The sequence below is a fragment of the Poecilia reticulata genome, chromosome 14, assembly GCF_904066995.2.
Source record: "Poecilia reticulata chromosome 14, P_reticulata-male-v2, whole genome shotgun sequence".
Lineage (NCBI taxonomy): Eukaryota > Metazoa > Chordata > Actinopteri > Cyprinodontiformes > Poeciliidae > Poecilia > Poecilia reticulata.
In genome coordinates, this window is record NC_088843.1 from 24,130,135 (window position 1) to 24,152,199 (window position 22,065).

Genomic DNA, 22,065 nt, shown 5'->3' on the forward strand with positions numbered 1-22,065 from the left:
TAATAAAAATTCATAAAAAGTATATATTTAAAAGTAGGCACAAAAAACTAGAAAGACAAAAAGTTATGAAATATTTCATCAGAATTTCTTATTCTTAATATTAAAATTGTATCAAATGTTAATATAAAATGAAAACAAATTATTTAATACCAAAAAACTTCTAAAAACTGCTAAACATAATTTTATTGTTGTGATGTAACTTGATGGCTGCACAGTGGTGCAGTTGGTAGAGCTGTTGCCTTGCAGCAAGAAGGTTCTGGGTTTGATTCCCAGCCTGGGGTGTTTCTGCATGGAGTTTGCATGTTCTCCCTGTGCTTGGTGGGTTTTCTCCGGGTTCTCCGGCTTTCTCACAGTCCAAAAACATGACTGTCAGATTAATTGGTTTCTTTAAATTCTCCCTAGATGTGAGTGTGTGTGCATGGTTGTGTGTCCTGTTTGTCTTTCTGTGTTGCCCTGAGACACACTGGTGATCTGTCCAGGGTGTACCCTGCCTCTTACCCACAACATTAACTGGAGATAGGCACCAGCAACCTCCCGACCCCACTAAGGGATGAGGGTGTGCAGAAAATGGATGGATGTTACCTGATTTATCATAAAGACATAATAATTTATTATTATAGATATTATGTAATTGTTTGATTAATATATATTAATATATAATATATATTAATATATATTAAGCTAACAATTACATGATGTCTATAATATTTGTAAGTACTGTTACAATTTTATTATAAGATATTAAAACTTATGAAATTTGTAAATGTTTAGAAAATATTTAGAAAAAATGTATGGAAAATACATCAACTAAACTCAATAAAGTTAACATTAAATGCATTTTATGTTACTGTGTTTAAATGTTAATATTTTTACATTGATGTTTATTCATTATATATCACTTATGGCAATATATGATCATTTTAAAAACTCAACTGTCATATTTACTCTAAAAGTTATTTTAAGATGAAATATCTGCTGTTTATTATGATTATTATTATTATTATTATTATTAATTCTGCTTCTATCATTTTTTTATGCGCTAAGACAATAGGTTTAATCACCAGTAACCGAAAGTAAGCTCAACAGAGAAGGATAATTATGAATTTAGAAAAATACGAGCAGTCCTTGAATGCGTCGGAAGGAAGGTGGGTTTCTTCACTTTTCAGTGTTTTGGGGAGGGGGCACAAAGCGTTTCCTTTTTTCCATTTGCATCATGTTTTATCGGAGCAACAACCAGAGCAGCTTGAACATTGAGAATAACTTTAAAATGACCATCCATCTGCTGAAGGAGCCGTCCGGAAACCAGACGCCTGCAGACCAGCGGAAATAAAAGCAGAAAGTTCATTTGGGCTTTTAGAAGCCAAAGTTTGACGTAATTTTCTCCGGGACACCAGGAAAAGACAGGAGGGTCAACATGGAAGTATTTCCTGCGGAAAAATGAAGGATTTTCTCCTTTACAACTCGAAGGTTATCTGAGGACGGGAAAATAATACAGTATCATCGGAGCTCTTAAAGTTTTCCAGATGTCTTTTCTGATGCAAGCAGCGGCAGCTTCCTGAAACACACCGGAGATCCCTACAGTTCTTCTGGATCTTCAGCAGCAGCATCACCGCTACTTTCACTTCCATGGATTTTAGAGGAAAAAACGACCTTCCTGGCTGAAAGGAGCTGGATTGTTCAGACCTTCATGGTGAAGCCGCCTGCTGACTGAGACGTCGGAGCAGATGGAGACAAAATAAAGCGGCTGTTATGAAAATGTTATTTGGGTGAAGCCTGCGAAAGCTGACAAGGGAAGACCAATGAGTGGCACACAGCCAACACTCACTGACAGGTAGGACAAAATGCTTCCATCTACATTTAACATACAAAACTTGATATTTTATAAGTTTTTACTTGTTTTTAATCACACTAAAATTGTTTGGTCCATTGGATGAAGAAAAACGTTTCTTTTGTGGCATTTCTTGTAATTATACACAGACCTGACCAAAGGCATAATCAAACTAAGCCACTCGCTAAAGCCAGTCCCTCTAGTTTTTCGTGGAATTTTATGGAAAATCAAGAGATCTTTGCAGTTTATTTTTATATTTGTTTTTTTCTTTTGCGCTATTGCATAATTCAGGTTATTGCAAATTTTCAGCAAAAATAGTTAAAATCGTTTGGGTTTAAAGCTGCAGTACATAACTTATGAATACATATATATATTTTTACATATTTGTTGAAAGTGTCACTATACAGTGACAGTATGGCAAAAGTCAGACAATCTGAAAAAATCAAGCTCCTTTTCCTTTTCCCAACTAGAGACAACCAATCAGAGCCAGGAGGAGGGTCTTAGCGCTGTCAAACATCCTCCATGTGGTGTTGCTCATCCCTCTTCCCCCCTCTCTCTGCTGTGCTGTAACCAACATAGCATGTTGTGAATTCTAAGGCTAGTTGATTTTTTACTTTTTTTATTTACACTATAATTACATACTTTTTGGCTTAATAAATATAATTAAAATGGAATTTAGAAAAATTAAAATGTAAAAAGTAAAATTTGGAAAATATAATTAATGTCACTTAGTCTTCCATAGGGCCATAGATTCTCCTTGTTTTTTTGTTTTGTTTGTTTTTTATAATTTTTTTTTGTCTTTTCAGATTTTGGAAGGGGTTTAACAAGGAAAAATATTGCAAATAATTCCAAAGTACCGCCACAAAATCGTTGATCTTGATTGCAAAAAATCCCCAAAATAATTGCAAAATCCTGTTAACACAGATTAAATACAGACTAAAATTTCAATATTTATTTACAGATGACAATTTTATTTAACATTTTAAAAGATTTTAAATTGTTTAACATTTAAATCTGAGGTTTTTAAGAAACTGGTGAGTTTGTTGTGGAAAAGTACACATAATAATCTTCACTGTGTAATTGTTGTCTTGCCAGAGAACATTGTCTTTACGTTTGAGCTTTAGTTTGTTTTGAAATACATCTCAACTCGTAGTAACCCTGATTGGTTTTAATCTCAACCAGTTAAACTCTACAAACCTTTCCCAGATTCACCAAATCTGGGTTGAATCAAAATATTCAGGTACAATCTTGGGCCAGCATTCATGATAGATTACCAAAAGCATTAAATCTTTAAATTAAAAGTGTCAGAATCTGTAAAAAAATCTACAATAGAACAGTTTCTCCTTTTATATTTGGGAAAAATCCATTTGTCCTGATATGGCTGCATGTGTCAAAGTTTCCTTTTTTATTGCTCAGAAAGCTCTCAGTAATTTAACATCTCCCTGCCATAATAAAACACATTCAGTACGGAACTTCTAAAATGTCAATTATGGTTTTCTTTTTAACCAGTTAAAGATAAGTATAATCTGGTTCAGATACATGAGCACCAACAGATTCAAGATGACTCAACTCGCCCCTCAACTGCGTTTCAGTGCATTTAAATTAACCAGTATTTATTCTAACTGCTAAGAATGCAGAACATTCCTCAAAGATTGTTTGTTAAACGTTTTATAGCAATTTTGAGATTACACAGAGCTGTGTGTGAGCATGGCAGCCCATAAACCCGACCCAGTTGCACCAATTAAGTCAGGAGGAATGGACCAGAATCCCAGCAACACTAAACGTTTGAGCCGAGTCATTCAATTCTATCAAATATTTAGGAAATTTATTTCACAAACTTAGAAAGAAGTAAGTGCAAATCTCTAAAAAATATTCCCCTCCATTACTCTGGATAGAAATAATTTCGGTAATCCTAACTGACCCAGAACTGGAAGATTATTGTCTGATTTAGTGAGACAGTGAATAAAATAATTATAAAATAGTAATTATAAAATATGCTAATATCTGATTTTAAGTGCATGTTAATATATTTAATGACCAGAAGAACCCAACTGGAATGAGCAGTGCTTTGGGTTTTATGTTAACACGCAAATTAAAATGCTCTCAGTTTAACAACATTAGATCTGGGCTGAAAAGAGCGAACAGGAGAGGAACTGTTGATTGTTTTTTTTTTCTTAGATGTTCATAACATTCATTGAAGATCTAAATATTAGTTGAGGGATCAATAACCCCTATCATGTCGTCAGCCTTTTGTATCTAAACAATTTAGTCTTGTGTGAATTATAAGAGTGAGGATAAGTTTGTCCACTTTTTTCCATTTTAAGTCGGGATCAGATAGAAGTGATAACCTTCAGCCAGAGACTCATTTTGCCAAACTGTACCACAGAGAGCCACAGAAAGTCATTTCTGCCTGTTGCCATCAGGCTTTACAATGAGGAGTCTGTGCTATTTGATTCAAATTTTACCTTTGCATGTAAATATCTTACCCAAAACTCCTGAAGTAGCAGGTTTTTAGCTTCACCTGGTTCAAATTCTTAAATGGACAACTATACTGCATTTTAGACAATAAGATTATTTTTTTTATTTAAAAAAGGCATTAAATTGTTTATTTGAATTTTTTAAAATGTACTTCTAATATCATGTAAAGAGGCTTAAGATGTAGAAGGTGCCAGTATTTTTGATCCAATTTTATCCAAAGAATAATTGTTAAAATAATCGATTTCTAAAATGATTGTTAGTTGCAGCTCTATTGTGTTCCACATTTCAGGATTTCTTTTGGCTATTTTACTACTAGTTTGCTGTTTATTCGTAATGGATTTTTTTTTTTTTAAATCCATCCTATGAGGGAATCCTCGACCTATGAGGGAAAAGCCATCCATAGTTTATCATTTTTAAGTCTTATGAGAACAAATCAACTTCCACTCCAGCAAAACTACCATTAAAACTTGAACTGTTGAACATACAACTATTCATTCGTGCACCCATATTTACATGGATTTGTCTCCTTGTATGTGCACAAAGATGATTCAAATGACTAACTTCAGAACTTTGCAAAGCTAACCTACTTAAAGAAACAGGTTTGTGTTTGTTTTTACACATTTCTAAAAATGTTTTCAAAGTTTGTGAAAATACTACTTAGGTTTTACACAATATGAAAAATTAGAGCCCAGTTGGCTGTGGATTTTCATCAAATGTTTCCTAACAGAAGCAGCATGACTCACAGACAGAGCTGAACACTTCTAAATTAAATGAGTTAAGTGGATCATCTGTCAAGTCTGCTGTATCAAACTCAAATGTTGTCTGCTGGAAAGTTACAAAGTTACCATAGCAACATTGATTTATGAACCCATGAGTCAAATTCTGTCCTAGAGGAACAAGTCCCCAAAAATTGGAGTTTCAATTTTTATTGTGGTGGCCCTGGAAAGTCAAAGAAAGTCACTTGATTTCTTATATTCAGCCGGGCGGAAGAAACTCGGCGATCGTCCGCCCAGCTGCTCTTCACAACAATGGGTCTCTTCTGATTTTCGTCACAAATTTCCACATAAAGATTGTGGATGGTTTGGTCCCGATCTGATTCTGGAGCAGAACCAGCGCAGAATTGTTCTCTTCCTGGGTTTAGCTGGAAAGATTGATTTGGCTGTCAAGGTTTGGCACCAGATCCTTTTTTAGGTGCAAGGAAAATCCAACAAACTTTTATTAAAGATTAAAAAAAAAAAAAATCAATATCTGCATCACAAGTTTGTTTATTTTATTATATTTGTGCATTTCTATTTGTCTGAGAAATGGCATGATTCAATCATAAGTGTCTATGTGTCCCTTCTAATATAGAATTAAATTATTGCTTTTTAAAAGCCAGTGGAACGTTTAAGGATCGCAGCTCTAAGAAAAACAGTTAGAGGTTTCATTTTCAGCTTCTCCACCCTCTTTTATTATATTTTTGCCTGGTAGACATTATGTACTCCTAAAAAAAAGAGTGAAAATGTGCTCAAGACACATTCATTCAACATGGTGGAAGAGTGAAATCTCTATTTAACTTTAATTTCTAACTGTGGGTGTACAAGCAGTAATGATCCAGACAATTTTACGAGGAGTTGAAGCAGGAAGGTGAGGCTGATTGTCGTGGTCTCTTCATTCTTTCCAGGTTGTCGGCCTTAAACTGAATGGAGAAAACAATTCAACCTAACAAAAACGATTAAGCACCCAGTAATAAACTGATTTTCCCTGGCAGGTTTGTGCTGCTCATAAAAGTATTCAAGTTTTTATGGTTGGTCATATTACAAATGCAATCTCTCACTTATCTTATTGAGAATTTATGTTATACATGTACAGCTAGAAAACAAATTAAGTTGTGAAAATATTAAATATTTTGTTACATATTTCTGAATGTGAAACTTGTTTATTACACAGGTTCTTTACACATAGAGCGAAATATTTCAAGCCTTTACTTCATGTAATATTGATGGCTTACAAATATTGAAAATCCCCAGACAGTTCAAATATCGTGAAAAAGTTGGAGCATTTTCATAGAAAGTTGAGTGGAAGGACAAAGTGTGGTAGGAAAAGTGGCATAAGCAACCTTCGGAGGATTGTCAAGCAAAATCCATCCAATAATTTTTGGGAAGTTTCACAAGGAGTGGAGACTACTGTAATGAGCCGACTTTCTGGCTTTAATAAAGGGCTATTCCGCGGTTTTAGCGTGTGACTGCATTTGAACATCCAGTTCAAAACCTGAAGCACGTGTAGTGAAGAACGTTGGTTCCTTAAAGTATAATTTAATTAAAGCCTGTATTCTATTTTATAAAACACAAAAGTGAGAATGTTGACCAGTTTTCTGGCATTACAAACAATTTAGAATTTGACAAGCATCAGAACATAAATATGTGGACTAATCAAAACAGGATTAGTCAGTGCTGGTTTACTACTGCACAGTCTACTACATAATTTGTGATCTGTATAAGTTTTACTCTTTGTATGCAAACAATAACAAAACCCAAAAACAAAAAAATTAGAATTCTTAATTTTGAAAATAATGTTAAATGTCATCTCATTTTTGTGAACTCAATGGCGTGTCTCATCTCATACCTCGACTTAATGCGTTTGAATCGGTTTAGGAGTGTAACTTTTCTGATGGTTCTTTTTTTTTTTTTTTTCCCATGGAAAAATGCTATGCCGATCAGAACCTGTCACTACGAACCACATGAGAAGGTCCGGTCTGTTTACTGGTCAGATGTGTCCGTGTCTGGAGAACAAAATGTAAACTCAGGAAGCAGATGCTGTGTTCTGACCCAGTTTTGTTTTTTATTTTATGTTTATCAGCTAAGTAAACCGAATGATTTTGAGAAGACGTCCTGAAAGCTGCATCAGGCTTTACTCTGTGAGAAAAAGATACATTGCCGTTGTTTAAGTTGTTTGTTTACTCTACCGCATCCGACAATGAAATAGTTATCTGGACATTGCAAGGCATCTTGCAGCAAATACCTGGTAGTTGTTTTAGATTAAGGTCATATTACGTTCACACCATAAACAAACTGCTCTAGAGTTTATTAGGAACCATACAAAGACCACCTCTTTGAAATGGTTTTGCTATGGTTCTTTTGCACTGCACCCTAGTGTGGTAGCTGTGATCCCACACCAAGTGGAGAAATGTACCGAAGCTCAATTTTAAACAGGCTAAATGCCTCAGGTGTGAAAACGCTCTGAGATGCATTCGCATCGGTCCTGTTTGGTCAACTTTAATTGAACTTTAGTTCATTTACGTAGAAAGTCCAGTTTGTTGGGGGAGGTGTGAATGCATAATCAAACCAAAAAAGCTAATTCTGGTCTGCCTACAAACCGAACAGTTCAATTCGGTTGAAGTGAGCTGTGGTGCAGTTTGAATGCACGTGTGGACACCAAGCGAACCAGAGACCGCTCCAAAAGCAGGAATATAACGTTTTGCGCAGGGAATTCTGGGTAAATATAACCAAAACAAACATGTGTCTACCACTAGCAAGAGAAATGTTTTGTGTTTTTTTTTAACCAAAATACAAAAGAGAAATCAAAGAACTAATAAAATTTGACACCACTTCATTTTTATTTATATTTTGTGAAGAAGGAAGATTCTTTCGGTGTCTTTTTCAGAGGCTTTTGTGTGGTTCCCTTTAGTGGTTCTTGTTGCATGATCGCCACCACAGGAGAGTGGGGGAACAGGTTTTTTTTTTTTAAAAGGTTTTATCGGCTCTAGTGGCCTTTATTTGATAGTTAGTTGACAGGAAAGTGGGTAATGAGAGAGGGGGAAGACATGCAGCAAAGGTCGCCAGGCCAGGAATCGAACGTGCGACGGCCACGTTGAGGACTGAGGCCTCCATATGTGGACTGTGCTTAACCCCTGCGCCACCACAGCACACAAGGGGGGAACAGGCTTTTCAAAGAGTTTGGTTCGTGGTTTGACACAGTGCAGTGTGAAAGTGAACCGCACCAGCTGGAAATGTAACCAATGTTATGACTTCCCCAATTGAACCAAGACGACTGGAGTTTTAATAACATCAGCAGAGAAACCTCACACACACTGACCTGGACTCGTTGGAGTTTAATGGGGTCCTGTTTTAGGTTTGCTTGAGGTTGGGATGTTGTTGAGCATGTTGGCCTTACAGATGTCACAGGGGTTCAGTGTTGGAACCAGTGAATGTGTCAGGGCAGCTGGATACATTGTGAAGATTGCCAACAAACAAAGGGAACAATAAAGAATCGTGTGGCAACCATTCCAGAACTCTGTGACGTCTGGAAACAGATATTGGACTCTTTACAACATGATGGAAAATGATTGTTGGTACCCTCGTGTATCCACCACTACTAACGTCAGACCACTCTGATGTGGAACTATTTTGTCTTTGTTGCCTAAGGAAACATTTTGTGATTTTAGATAAATAACAGTACTCTGTATCTGTTGACTTTTTTGGACTTTTGTCCTCAAAGGATCAGCTTTTGTTCTCTACATTTAGAAAGTCATTTTTGTGTCTCTGAATCTATGAAAATACCTGCATGAATTTTTCATTTTGCCAAACTATGTTTAAAGTATTGCACAAGCTCATGTTGCAGAGATTTGCTGCTGTTACTTAGTTACATTTACAGCCGAACTCCAGGGGTGATTAGGTCACAGTTTGGAACTTGTTCAAGAGCCTCTACATGAGGAGAATTGAGTCTGAGTTGGCCTTTTGAGACATTTGTTGCGCCACTTGTACGCATCGTATTTGGAAGAATTGTGCATTTTTTTGTAATGTATTTTCAGGGAAACTCAACAAGATGGGTTGATTATTTTCACATGAAACAAGCTGCCGTGTCTCTGCATGTCTTTTGTTTTTGTTCTATCTATGATGTTCTATCTTTTGTATTTTCCTTTCCATATGCTTCAGATAGTCAAGATAGTCTTGACACGACTTGCTCTCTAGACATTTTTTACTCTTAAAATTCTCTTCCAGAATTTATTTCTTCCTCAGCGTGTGATTTTTAAATCTTAATGCATCTCTGGCTGCATGTTTAGCATGATTTTCCTGCTAAATTGTGAACTTTCACCCCCAAACTTCACAGCTTGCCCATTTTAGTATTTCTATTTGGGTGACATGGCCAACAGCAGCTTATTTGGATTTAAAGTGGCGGAGGCCCTAAAATGGCTCATTCTGAAAGGAGCTCAAAATAGGCAGAACTAAAATGTGAATGATTTAGTTAAAAAAAATATTTATTAACATGTTTTTATTGCCAATAGAGTTATCCAAACTTGTTCAAGGAAGCATAATAGGTCACCGTTAATCATAGTTTCCCAATTGAATAAGCTGTGTTTTTGTGATATTTAACAGTGATCATACATATTTGTTCACAAATCCAGAGTTGTTATAGTGTGTTATAGAGTGATTGCAGTGTTTTTTGTGTTGTTACATTAGCTTGAAATCAAATGGGTAAACAGCAAGTGACATGTGACAAAATCCTAGAATGCGTGTACATTTAATGCCTGTGTGGACATCCTGATGATGAATATGTCAGATGTCCACACATCTAACATATTACATTTAATCTGATTAAATGTAATCAGATTACATTTAATCTGATTTCAGATGGTTTTTATGTGTGATTTAAATGACAAATCTGAAGCAATTACCAAATATAAATTCCCTTAGTCATGCACTACGTTAATTTGACATTTATGGAAAAGTGGCAGAAAGAAATCCATTGTTTAAAGAAGCCTTGTTTTTAGTGTGACTCATTCAGTATTGAAGATCCAGGAAACATGTGAGAGAAGGCATTTTGGTCAAATGTAAACTTTTTGTTGTTTTCTTTGGTCTGCTTCTGGGAGTTGAGGCTACCTGGGCGCTGAGTGCTTCATTGTAACATCTTCGCAATTCCAGATTACAAAGTAGCACGCACACACTCAAATAGTCATACAAATAGTCTACAATTTGAGACTCATGCATTATTAATGTAACTATTTTGAGGCCTCATGCAAACCTGATTTATTAAAGTCAATCAAGCAATTATGATATCATTTCCAGATATCCTTTAGGTAAAGCAGCCAGTGAACATGTAGACTACACATAAGAGTAAAGCTATGTCAATCAGAGCCAAGTGAAAAGAATGATTCTCCTGGATTGGCTGCTTTGCAAACGTCAGCCAATAGTGGGCCAAGAAGTATTGCACTTAAGTATTACAGCTTCAGAAGTTCCATTTTCTTTCAGACATTTTAGATTTGCTGTTCAAAAAAAGGTGAATTTTTCGTAAATAGAAAGTGGGTCCACTGTTCTCCTTTAGTCAGTGAAGGTTTGAGTGCTTTAATGTCTGAGTCAACACCTTGTGTCTCTGAGCTGAACCTGCTGGAACACCACTGCTCTTCCTGGGTTACTCTGGGAAGCTGTAATGAAATTACTGCGTGAAGTGAAATAAATAAAATACATCAATCCTCCCTGCTGTGTTCCTGCAGAAAGACATCAGCGAGGAGGGAGAGGGATGGAGTCAGATTGAATCTATAATCCTATTTTTCATTCAAAGGCAGCCAGACATGCTCAGAGGATCTTTGTTTTTTAAAGCACCCCCCTCCTCATGACAGGAAGTGGTGACATCACAGCTGAAAAATGTCCATAAGGGTCATCAGATCTGCTCCCTTCCTGAATAACTCAGAGTGAACACAGTGCAACTTCTGTTTTCTTTTTGTTTTTACCTTTGAAATGATCAAACACCAGCTCTTCATGCATTGAGCATGATCGTCTAGGATTTACAGCTTCTCTATGAGGTTATAGCTGAGTTCACAAGCTTATATTGAATTTACATGCTCATAGTGGTAGCCGCATCATGTCAGATGGTAGAGTTAACATGTCAACATTCATTTTGGGAAGCTCTAATAATCAACCTCATTGTTCATTTATAACCAGCCATTAATCATTTGGACCATCACGGTCTTTAGGGAAAGCCCTGAGTTTGACTCAAGAATGGAAATAAAGGGAAACAACTTTATCCACTTGGAATATTTATCATCAGAAAATGGAACGAGTACAGTGCAGTGGCAAATGCACCAATGTGTTGGTTTCAGCCAAAGTTCCCAAAATGGGAACACAGTTATTTGTAAGTGTTGGAGACTGCTTCAGCTGATTCTGCTGTAGCAACTTTGCACCAACAGAGATACTGCTTCCCTTTATTCTTCAAAATACGATTCTCAAATAAGATTTCTTGCTTAAAGCACTGTCCTACACATCCAGCACTCATGTAATAATAGCAGTGTCGGATACATGACTGTTGCTTTGCTGCACAAGTTCCATAGAAAATGAGTGGAGAGGAACATTTCTCAGTGAGCAAAATTACTTTCTTTAAACTTTTCTGAATATAAAAACCTGGAAAACTGAGAATCTTTACACACGTTTGGTTTGAGATAAAACATTTTTTGAAAATATGCATTTGGTGCGAGTTTTCGACATGGGCGTTATGGGCAGTAGCCCAGCGTGGCATCAGACAAAGGCGGAACACCCAAAAACCAGAAAACAAAATATAACTTACCTGTCAGTTGTCCCCTGAACAAATTTGCTACTACTTGTATGCATTTGTAGAGGTGTCATTTTCTCTTAGTTGCTGTTGAGTACTGGGAGACAATATTTCTACTGTAATAAAACCCAGATAATGCTAAATTTTAAGTGGTTGGAGGGATGCAAGAACCACAACTGCGTACATATTTATATCTCAAGCTTGCAGAGTTTGATTAAACTGATTACATTTTTTTAATCGATTGACTGCAAAGTCTTAAACTCTAAATATGTGTTAAAAACAACATAAAAAATAAATCAAAGAAGCACATGGTCTTTCACATCCAAATCACATTTTCATATGAAAAATTCACTTGTGGAAAATATGGGAAGGTTAGATGGCACCGTATTGTGATGCATTAGAACGACTAAAACTGCACAAGAAGTCCAAACAAAGGAAATGAGCACACTTGACTACAGTGACATGATTCCATTAACTTATATGTTTTTAAATAACTTTGGGTGAGATGACTGTTGCTTTTTATGACACAGTGAAGCCAAGTATTTGTTCTATGGCATTTAAAAACCTGCACTACTGCTTCTGCTGCGTATTATTTCGCTAGTATAACTGAAACCTGAGTGGACAATCCATAATTAGACAACAATCAAACCAGGCAGCTGCAGTTTGCAACAAAAACACAATAAAACAGCAGTTCCTACTTAATTTAGAAGCCTTTGTTGTTAAATGTCATGACTGAAATTACAATCTGTGAAGATTGAAGGTCACTGGAAGGAGAAAAATAAATGAAAGAAAACTGGCAAACGGAAAAACCAACCAGTGTTGAAGGTGAAGAAATTGCTTAAGAATAAACAAAAGTAATCCACTTTTAAAGCTCGTCTTAAAACCCATCTATTTTACTTGGCTTTCAACTCCAGCAAGATCTAGTTTTAAATTGTACGTTTGTTTGTTTTTAAACTGTAAGAGTTTTTTTTTTAATTATTTGTAATATTGTGATGTTGTGTTTTAATGTACAGCACTTTGTATCAGCTGTGGTTGTTTTAAAGTGCTTTATAAATAAAGTTGGTATGGTATGGTAAGTAATACACAGTTTGTCATATTACGACTTGAGGTGGAGCTCAATTAAAATGTTAAATCAAGTTAATTGCAGGGTCTGTAAACAATGAATTACATTGCTATTTAAAACCATGTATATAATTTTTTTAACCTTTATTTTACAAGCATAAAAAGCCCATTGAGATTAAAAACCTTTTTTTTAAGTGGATCCTTGTTAAAATAGGTAAAATGTTCAATTAAAAAAACAGTTTTGTAGCTAAATTATTGAATAAATAAACATATGAACTCAACAACAAAGATATTTATTGTTTTTTATCTGTTATTCAGGCTTTTCAACCATCAAATGATGCAAAGTGCCTCCATTTAAATTATTAAATTAAAAATATCCGTTCCAGTGAAGCTCATTTGACAAATTAAAAGAACCTTTTGAAAACTGACAAACTTTAAGCAAGTTTCAAACATACATTATTGAGGCTTTATTTCTGTATAATTTTTTTTATTGGTCAGATGTAATATTTTAGTTTAAATTTTATGGTTTTTTAAGTATGTGGACTTTAGGTAAACATCCCCATAGCATGATGACGTTACCACCACTGTGTTTCATGGTGAGAACTGCGTTCAGGATGAAATAAAAAATCACACCAAGGCAGATTACTGCTACATGCTAGTTAGCCGGCTGCTGAAGGCAACTAGTTGCAACAGATTTCATTTAGGGTCTTCAGTTTGTGAAAAATAAAATTCCTTTTCTTTCAACTTGCAAATTATTTGCTCATTTGTGTTGATCATTTGCATTAATCCCCATATGCTGCAGCTTGTGGTTGTAAAGTAACAAAATGATTAAAGGTACAGGGGGTATGAATACCTTTGCCCTGTACTTCTGCCTGAAGAAAAAAAATGTCATTCTTTTTAACTTTAAAACGGTCAATTATGATTTTATCAAACTAGTTTAAAGCTTCCTGGTTGTAACTTTCCAACATTAAATGGCAACCAATACATTTCATAAAATCACGGTGATGTTATGTGATTAACTCAGTTGGAACAAATCTGGACATTTTGATGATTATTATGTTTGAGAAAAATGTCCTAAAGATTCAAGGATAAATCCTTCATTCAGTCTGGAACTTGGATAATTACGAACTTTAAGTTATATTCCTGGTGCCAGTCTGCAGCTGTATCTGCTGCTCTTGATTCTCTTTGCTTGTTTTCTGCCTCGGATGCCAAAAATACCAGACCATTCCTCTGGGATGATAACAGGGAAGGACGGCTGGAGAGCTGGAAGTCCAACAAGCTAAATCTAAGAACATTCATTGTAAACGGGGCAGAATTTACATGCATGTTAACTTTTACAGTGAACTTAAGTTAAATTAAATGAAGTTTTTTTTTTTATTCTGTTTGTCTGCAAGTTTGTGTTTTTGTTTGTTTTTGTATTTTTTAGGTAGTAATTGAACATTTCTGAGTTTATTTGTTCTTCTACATGCAAGGGTAAGAAATTAGGGCCCTGTGTTTAATTAATATCCTTTGAAGTTATTCCCAACAGATGAACAACCACATTACACGTCTGGTATTTATACCTAATGTCTGTACACTGTGAGCGCTTGAAATCAAAGTAGAAATTCTTGTTTAGGCCTTTGGCCTATAAAGCTGATTCTGAAAAAGTACATAGTTTCCAACCAAAAAACAACAACAATAAAAAAGACCTAACAAAACATGACTGGTTGTTTTGGATGTTTAGTGCAATTATTCAAAAAAAAAAAAAAATCTGAAAAACTGCTAAAAACGGCATTTGTTATTTGATCGCTACTATAGTGCACTGATCCGATATTAATATCTGTATCGGTTCTGATATTGAAAAACTTCTAGATTGGGTATTGGTGGCTATGTGTTTGATCCAGGAGGGCAGGTCTATTCTGTTTTTGTGCTCTGAGTGACATCATGCTTCATTATTTATTTTACATTATATTTAGAATTCCCAATTACACTTTTTGAACCACTTGAAAAAAGGTTTGTTGCAGTTTATTTTTGCAATTTTGACCAAGCTAGTCAACCTATTGTCTTTGTCAGTGTCAGTTTCTTATTCATTTTGCAGTGGCTGAACAAATTATGTTGTTCTTACATGTTTGATCAAGCTTGTAAAGCTATTGATCTATTTAACTGTGGTGTACTGGTGCAGAGTTATAAATTTGTAATTCAGTACATTTACGTCCGTGTTTAAAAACAGAAATGTTTTAAGTCAATTCAGTATTGTTTATCTGTATTGGATCGGTATCCGCTAAACCTCAGATATCGGTATCGGAAGTGATAAAAAGTGGAATGCGCCTTAAAGTTGGTGTTTGGTAAGTTTTTACCAAAGTTATTAAGAGCCTCATACGGCTTCGGATCTGCATATTGCGGACCCTGTAACAGATGAATGGATGAATCTGGAAGCTTCCTTCATGTTTTGGACGCTGCTCCACTAGCCGCCACCCACTGAGCAGGATGTCGTCTGTCCTTTTATCTGCATCTCTTATCAGCTTCTGATCTTCTCCAGCCATAGCAAGGTGCCTCTCTTGAGTTTTAAGGTCACCACCTTTTTATTCCCCGATCCAACATGATCTTGGTTCTGCCTATGATTGCGAGGCTAAAATCCAGACTAAACATTTGCTTAATGTTTAGTCTAAACACAAAGGAAAATCGTTCTAATTCCCTGAATCTGTTTCAACATTTCGTTCATTCCCTCCGCTTTCCTGCATTCAGACAGGATCCTTCACTCTGCAAGCTTTGTTAAAATTTCCACAGCATAGCCCTTGGCCTTCCCTCACAAACACCTCCTTCCCCTCCGATTTATTTCGCAGCCTTCTCCCATGTTCAGGAAGCTGAAGCCGAGCCAAAAACCCTGGTCGCTGTTTCCGGGAATCTGTCCCACAAAGTCTCCGTATAGTAAGCAGGCTCTGACGTGGGAGCCATTGTTTAAAGTCCAGGGCCCCCATTGTCCAGGGAGGAGCTGCTGGACAAACAAAATCCCCCCCTCCTTTTGGAACGAGACACAGCAGCAGCAAAGGGGAACGAGGAGAGAAGGAGCCTCTGCTAATAATAAATGAACCTCCACCTTTAAATTCTCACAAAGGTTAAGTCAGTTAAACATCAAATTAGACGAGCATGGGGATGGTTTAGGTCCTTGTTAGTGTAATTAAGGTTTTATCAAGTAATTAGAACAGGAAATCATAGTATGTTATTTTGTAGGGCTGAAACGATTAATTTGTGACAAACCAATTGTTAAAATAATTGTCAATTAATGTAATAATCTATTAAGCGTTAAATGAGTACACAGACTCTAAAGCAGACCATTTGTTGAAAGAACAACACAGAGAGTACTAATTAAGCTAAAACTGTTTTAAAAAATATATTCATGACAGAAAAATCTTTGTAAATATTGTGTTGTTTTCTGCAGTGCTTATACAGATTATAAAACTAGTGTTTTATGGGCACTTCATTTCAAGATATAACATGCATTTAAATTGTTACTGTAAGACTGTTTAATGCGTCCCTAATTACATCATTTAAAAGATAGAAAGGTTGAGCTCACTTTCAATGTAGGAATGGATGAAGTGCAATAAGGTTCTAATTTCTTGTCTTCTTTTGTTGATTAGAGACACTTGGAAACAGATTTTTAACAGCATAATCAACAAACCAAACCCAGTGCAGTGTAAAAGTGAACCACAACAGCTGAAAATGTAATGAATGTTGTGATTCTGGTCCCCAATCAAACCGAGTCCACTGGACTATCAGGTGTGAAAACAGCCTTAATTTGGGAAAAAAATGAGAACATCGTTTCTGTCAGTGATTTTTTTCTCTCTCTCTGTCATTTGTCGTCTTTTCTTCACAGGACCCAGAGCATTCTCACAGACAAAAACACAAAGAATGGGAAATCCTCTTAAACACGAGTTTGACCCAACAGGTGAGACACAGATATCTCTCTGTACTGTACTTTAACGGCTCACTTTAAAGAACTGGCTCGTTGCACTTTTCCCACCCTCACTTTAGTTTGAATAATGAAATGAATAATCTGTCAGTATTTGACTGTGAGGTTGTTGTGCAGATGTGCAGAGACGCTGTAAGTGTTTTCCCCGTTGTTAGGGTGGTTGCCTGGGTTACGGGGTTGACATTAATCCTTCCTGCCCTTTTGTTCACCCTGAAGTCTTGAGGCTTCTCATGGAGTCCAGAAGACAACCAATTATCCACTCAGCTCTCTCACAGGAGTCTGTATAACTGAAATCCTTCAGTTTCTCTAGTTTGTCTAAATAATATTTTCTTAATCATTATATTGTAGATTTAAGGAAGCTTAGACAATTGCTTTTTATCAGCAGACTTGTATATTTGTAAATGTTTAGAGCAGGGGTGTCCAAACATTCTGTCACGTGGGCCAAAATTGTCAGCTCAGAAGTTCTCACAGATGAAAAAAAATATTATTTTTGAAAACTAAATGGGAATAAGATCATAGATCCCAAAATTCAAATGGTTTTTGCTGCGTTCTGGATCAACGGAAGGTCTTCTAGGCAGACCTGTGAAGACACTGTTGCAGTAATCAATTAGACTAAAGATAAATAGTTGGATAAGTTTCTCTAGTCCCAATACGAAAGTCAGCCTTTTACGCAGGTAATAAAAGGAAACTTTGCAATCTTTTTTATGTGTCTTTGATGGTTCAGGTCTGAATGTAAAATAACAAGTTTATTTTCTTTTTAGAGAAATAAGAATAGGATATTTAGCTTATCCACATAGGCAGCTGCAAATTTAAGTCTAGCTAGAAGGTGTTGATTTTTGAGCTAAACTTCTTTCTTCAGTGCATGTCAGTGTAAAAGTCACCTGGTAATGATGTTTTAACATCTTCCAGTTTATGATCAAATTGATCCTCGGTGGCTCTTGTTGCTGCTGTTTCTGAAGCTCTGTTTGTTTCAGGCTGTTGATTTGTCATTTCCTGAAGAGTTTTTTTTTTCAATCGGTAACACCAACAGACCACAGGGACAAAAAACCAGGGATCTCAGCTACATCCAGGATGGATTTTTTTAATTTATAATTTAATTTTAGAGGCTTTTGTAGCATTTGTTAAAAATTTTGTTATTCATTTGTTATAAAAATGGCAGGTCTGGTCCAGCGCTGTGTGATTATCCAAAGAGATAAAAATGGCTTTGGTCTGACAGTTAGTGGAGACAACCCTGTATTTGTGCAGCTGGTGAAGGAAGGTAAGGCTGGAAGAGATGTAGACAAACATTATTACAGCACATTTATAAAAGCAGCGTCTCTCACTTTGCTTGTTTTTCTGATGCAGATGGAGCTGCAATGAGAGCTGGTGTCCAAACAGGAGACCGGATCATTAAGGTGGGCGTCATGCGTCACTTTAAGCCATTTTCCTTCTCCAAGTTCTAAAAAGGACTTTTCCTCCCCAGCCATCATGGATGAATGATTTTAGAAAACCCAAGTAAACTATTTACATTGTATGTGTGTCAAAATAGGCTTCCATCAAATTAGGCATTTCAGATAGGCAACTTATTTTGAAATGGCTAAAGCGATTTAGAACAGAATACTATTAGCTCTGCATTAGCTTTGCACTTTTTCCACTTTCAACTATTTAACTTATGTACTATAAGGTAATGCAGTTATTAATGTTGTTTTGTTTAATTTCTATTTAAGTTGTTTGCAGCTTATCTAAAATACTGAAATACAGTTAGAAACCAAATAAATTAGCATTAGCTTGTATTAATGTTGTTAGCCTAACAAAGGACTGTTTTCACTTTTCCATCATTTTGTGCTTTTACCTTTTAATGAATTCACAAATTTTAAGTAAACTCTGTTTGTGTGTTGGTGTCCAGACATGATACAGTCATTACTGTTAGTTTCATGGATTTTATTTTTTATTTTTTTCTTGATATTTCAGCCCAGTAACAACTTGTTTAAAATGCTGAAAGTAAGTTAGAAATTAGCATTTTTTCTTTCTTTCTTTAAATTAAACTTTTTATGAACCTACCTGAACTCTGTTCTTCAAAACACTTTTTTGTTAAAATCTAAATGTTGCCTCATTTGATTCAATTGTTTTTGTTAATCAAAGTCAGAGACATTTAGCTTATAAACGAAACTTTGAGGCAGGTTATTTTATTCAACAAGTTGCTTAAATAATTGATTTCCACCTCAAATCATGTCACTTTGGACAAGAATGGAGGAACAAAAAAGCCTCATTGTCCAGGCTTTTTTATTCCATTGATATGCTTAATGCTAAAATCTACAGCGTGTCTTCATATGATTTATGTGTAATTGCATCAATAATGCATCTGCATACACATCAGAGTCAGCACTTTTAGAAATGGATTCTTAGTTTTTCCTTTTTCAACAGGTTAACGGGACTTTAGTTACTCGTTCAAACCACAAAGAGGTTGTGAAGTTAATAAAATGTAAGTATATGTCTCCTATTAGTGAATTTTATTGCAAGTAAATTATAAACTTGCTAGAAATGTGGTCAAAGCAACAGTTGTGATGTGATGACTGGCTTGTGCTAAGATATGTAAACTTGATTCTATTATTTATTATTTATCCTACCATTTTCCTTCTATGATGACCCTTTGAGAAAAATACAGAAGAGGATTAGGGCCACTGAAAAATGAAGAATTTTGTCTTTTAACTGGTTTATGCACTATTTGAATCTTAATACTCAAATATACCAAATCAATTTGAGACAGGCTTTCACCAACAAAATAATTGACATATTCCTAAGAATATTTAGTTATTTATTTAGATTTTGACATATATTGACACAGAATTGGAATTCTGAGATTAAAGTCAGAGTTCCAGAATAAAAACTCTCAGTTAGAATTTTTTTTTGGTGGCCCTAATTCTCTTCCATAGAAAAAAACTATTCTTAGAAATAAGTCAATCAAACAAACAGATCCAGTTATTTCTTAGTATGATGCTAAATATTCAGTTACATCTGAGAAGTTCAAATATATTTAAGCATGTAGAAAACCTTCAGCACCTTGCAGCTATATAAACCAATTTATGTGATACAATATAGACACTGTTCATTTTAAATGTGCAGCAAGTTACATATACTTCTTTTAGCCATTTAACTGTTAAAGGTTTAATGAGATGTTTTCCTCACTGTCTCTCAGCGGGTTCCTATGTAGCGCTGACGGTGCTGGGGAGGCCTCCAGGCCTTTCCCAAATGCCCCTGGAGGAGGCGCAGGAGCAGGAAGAACATGAAGAAGTCAGCATGCCTCTTCCTCTTTCAACCCCCAACTCACCTGCACTGTCCGGTGTGGAGCAAAGCAGCTTTTTGAGTGGGAACCATCAGAACCACAATAATTGCACTCTGTCTGATGGGGTAAGACCACAGACCACAGTACCCAGAGACAGTACTCGGGTTGATATGGACTTAATTTTACCTCAATATCTGGCAGCACTATTGTGACAATGATAAACGTGACAATAAGAACTATTTATTAGATCTGTTTTAGGTAACTATATGACTGTAGCTGCATTTCTGTTCACCATATAATTGTGCAAATTGGAATTATGAAAATGAATTTGCTTGATGGAAATATGGCAATTTTGAAAAATAAAAAACCCCTCACATTTTTCGATAAAAAGTTTTTGCACTAGGATGAGGTTTGGCTGCATCAAAATTAGTGTATGTCATAAAATCTCAAGAAAAACACTTTTTTCACATCACACAAGCCATCTGATCAACAACTAGATGTTACTGCTGGCAGAAAAGACGAAGAAGACGACAGAAAGTAGCTGGAGGATGATGGCATGGCATGCTTTTAAATGACTTGTTGCTTGAACAAACCTAGTCATGTGTGACTTTATTTGTGCTAAAATACATATTTTCCAAAAAGTTATTCAAGTAAATGTAACTGAGTAAATGTAACATAGTTACTATCCAACTCTGCTACAGACCTACTGCAATGTTATTACTCAATGAAGTTGCTGTCACCCAACTAATAATATAGTTGACCTATCATGGACGAAATGAAACAGAAATAGAACTACTTATAAAGTTGTAAAGACTGAAAAAAGCAACTGTCTGTATCTAAATTAAATAAAATAAATTCTGGAGAGAGAGAGAGTGAATTTCAGGCAACAAATGACTACATATATTTGACATTAGGTTATGGAGGTTTTTGCTTCACCTGAGACTTGCTGATGTTTCAGGAAGGGGCATCGGGGTCCAGGATTCGTGATGAAGACGAGCGAGATGATGGGACTCTCCTGAAGGAACAGACCGGTGTAGAAGTGCCTCCAACCAACAGCAATGCTGTAAGTACAGCTTTTAACTGGAAATAAGTCAGTAACATATTCTAGTTTGTAAATTAATCAATTAATGGCATGATAAATAAAAATGAGCTTAATGATTTTCATTCTGAGTAGTAATTTTTGAAGGAGAATTTTGTTTTTATGGTTTTGTTTGTGTGTGGTTTTTATTTCCGTTTTATTTATTATTCGATATTTAAAATGTCTTTCATCAAGTGATTTCTTGATTAAATAAAATTTTAAAAATGCTTTTTGTATATATTAACATTCTCTTTCTTGCTCTGCACTGAAGTGTAGAGTTCAGAGGCACATTGGTGATTCAATCTCTGCTACAGATTTAAAGCGTGACTTTTTTAAAATTTGCCTCAGCTGGCCGAGAACTAATGTTAGTCACAAGCTGTAGTTGAAGCCCCTCTAAAGCGAAACACTGCTTACACAAACTCCTTTATCATAAAAACCCTTTTATCACTGCATCTAAAAATAGCGAAGAAATGGTCCTACTTAGCAATCTCTGGGGGATTTCCCAGTATTCAGCACCAGACTAAACAATCACTTGGGTTCAGCTCTTGTGTTTTTTACGTGTGGTGATACATGTGTGTGTATGTGTGTGTGCATTAGACACACAGCACGTCCGTTCCAGAGGCGTCTGGAAAAAGAGAGTCGCCACTTCAGAGTCCGGACGTTAGCCGCCAAGATGACCTGAATTTCTGCTCATCCCCCGACACTGAAGACGCTCCTGACACCGTAAGATTTACTCACACACAGCTACATACACACATTTCCCATCACCTTCTCCATCTTAACCCAATTCTGAGTTTAAAAATAAACCTTTGAAAAAAGATGTTCAGTATTACTGTGAATCTTCTTAAGGGTGAGTTGCAAGTGAGGGAATTCAACAACAGTTGGAG

General features: G+C 35.8%; 1 protein-coding gene across 5 annotated transcripts in view; it reads left to right on the plus strand.

Annotated features, from left to right (window-relative positions):
• The first annotated feature begins 1,152 nt into the window (after positions 1–1,152).
• arhgef12b (Rho guanine nucleotide exchange factor (GEF) 12b) overlaps positions 1,153–22,065 on the plus strand; it is a 47,331-nt gene continuing 26,418 nt past the window's right edge. For 2 of the 5 annotated variants that reach the window (XR_535441.3, XM_008428520.3), the window contains exons 1-9: positions 1,153–1,831; positions 16,507–16,645; positions 16,743–16,814; positions 17,998–18,096; positions 18,183–18,232; positions 19,242–19,299; positions 20,014–20,225; positions 21,059–21,163; positions 21,776–21,901. Coding sequence is in view for 4 of the 5 variants with exons in the window: in XM_008428520.3 (XP_008426742.1) it covers positions 16,594–16,645; positions 16,743–16,814; positions 17,998–18,096; positions 18,183–18,232; positions 19,242–19,299; positions 20,014–20,225; positions 21,059–21,163; positions 21,776–21,901 (774 nt within the window). In the remaining variant the exon portion in view is untranslated. The remainder of the gene's footprint in view (positions 1,832–16,506; positions 16,646–16,742; positions 16,815–17,997; positions 18,097–18,182; positions 18,233–19,241; positions 19,300–20,013; positions 20,226–21,058; positions 21,164–21,775; positions 21,902–22,065) is intronic. The other 3 variants (XM_081615262.1, XM_008428522.3, XM_081615263.1) reach the window with 3 other exon arrangements.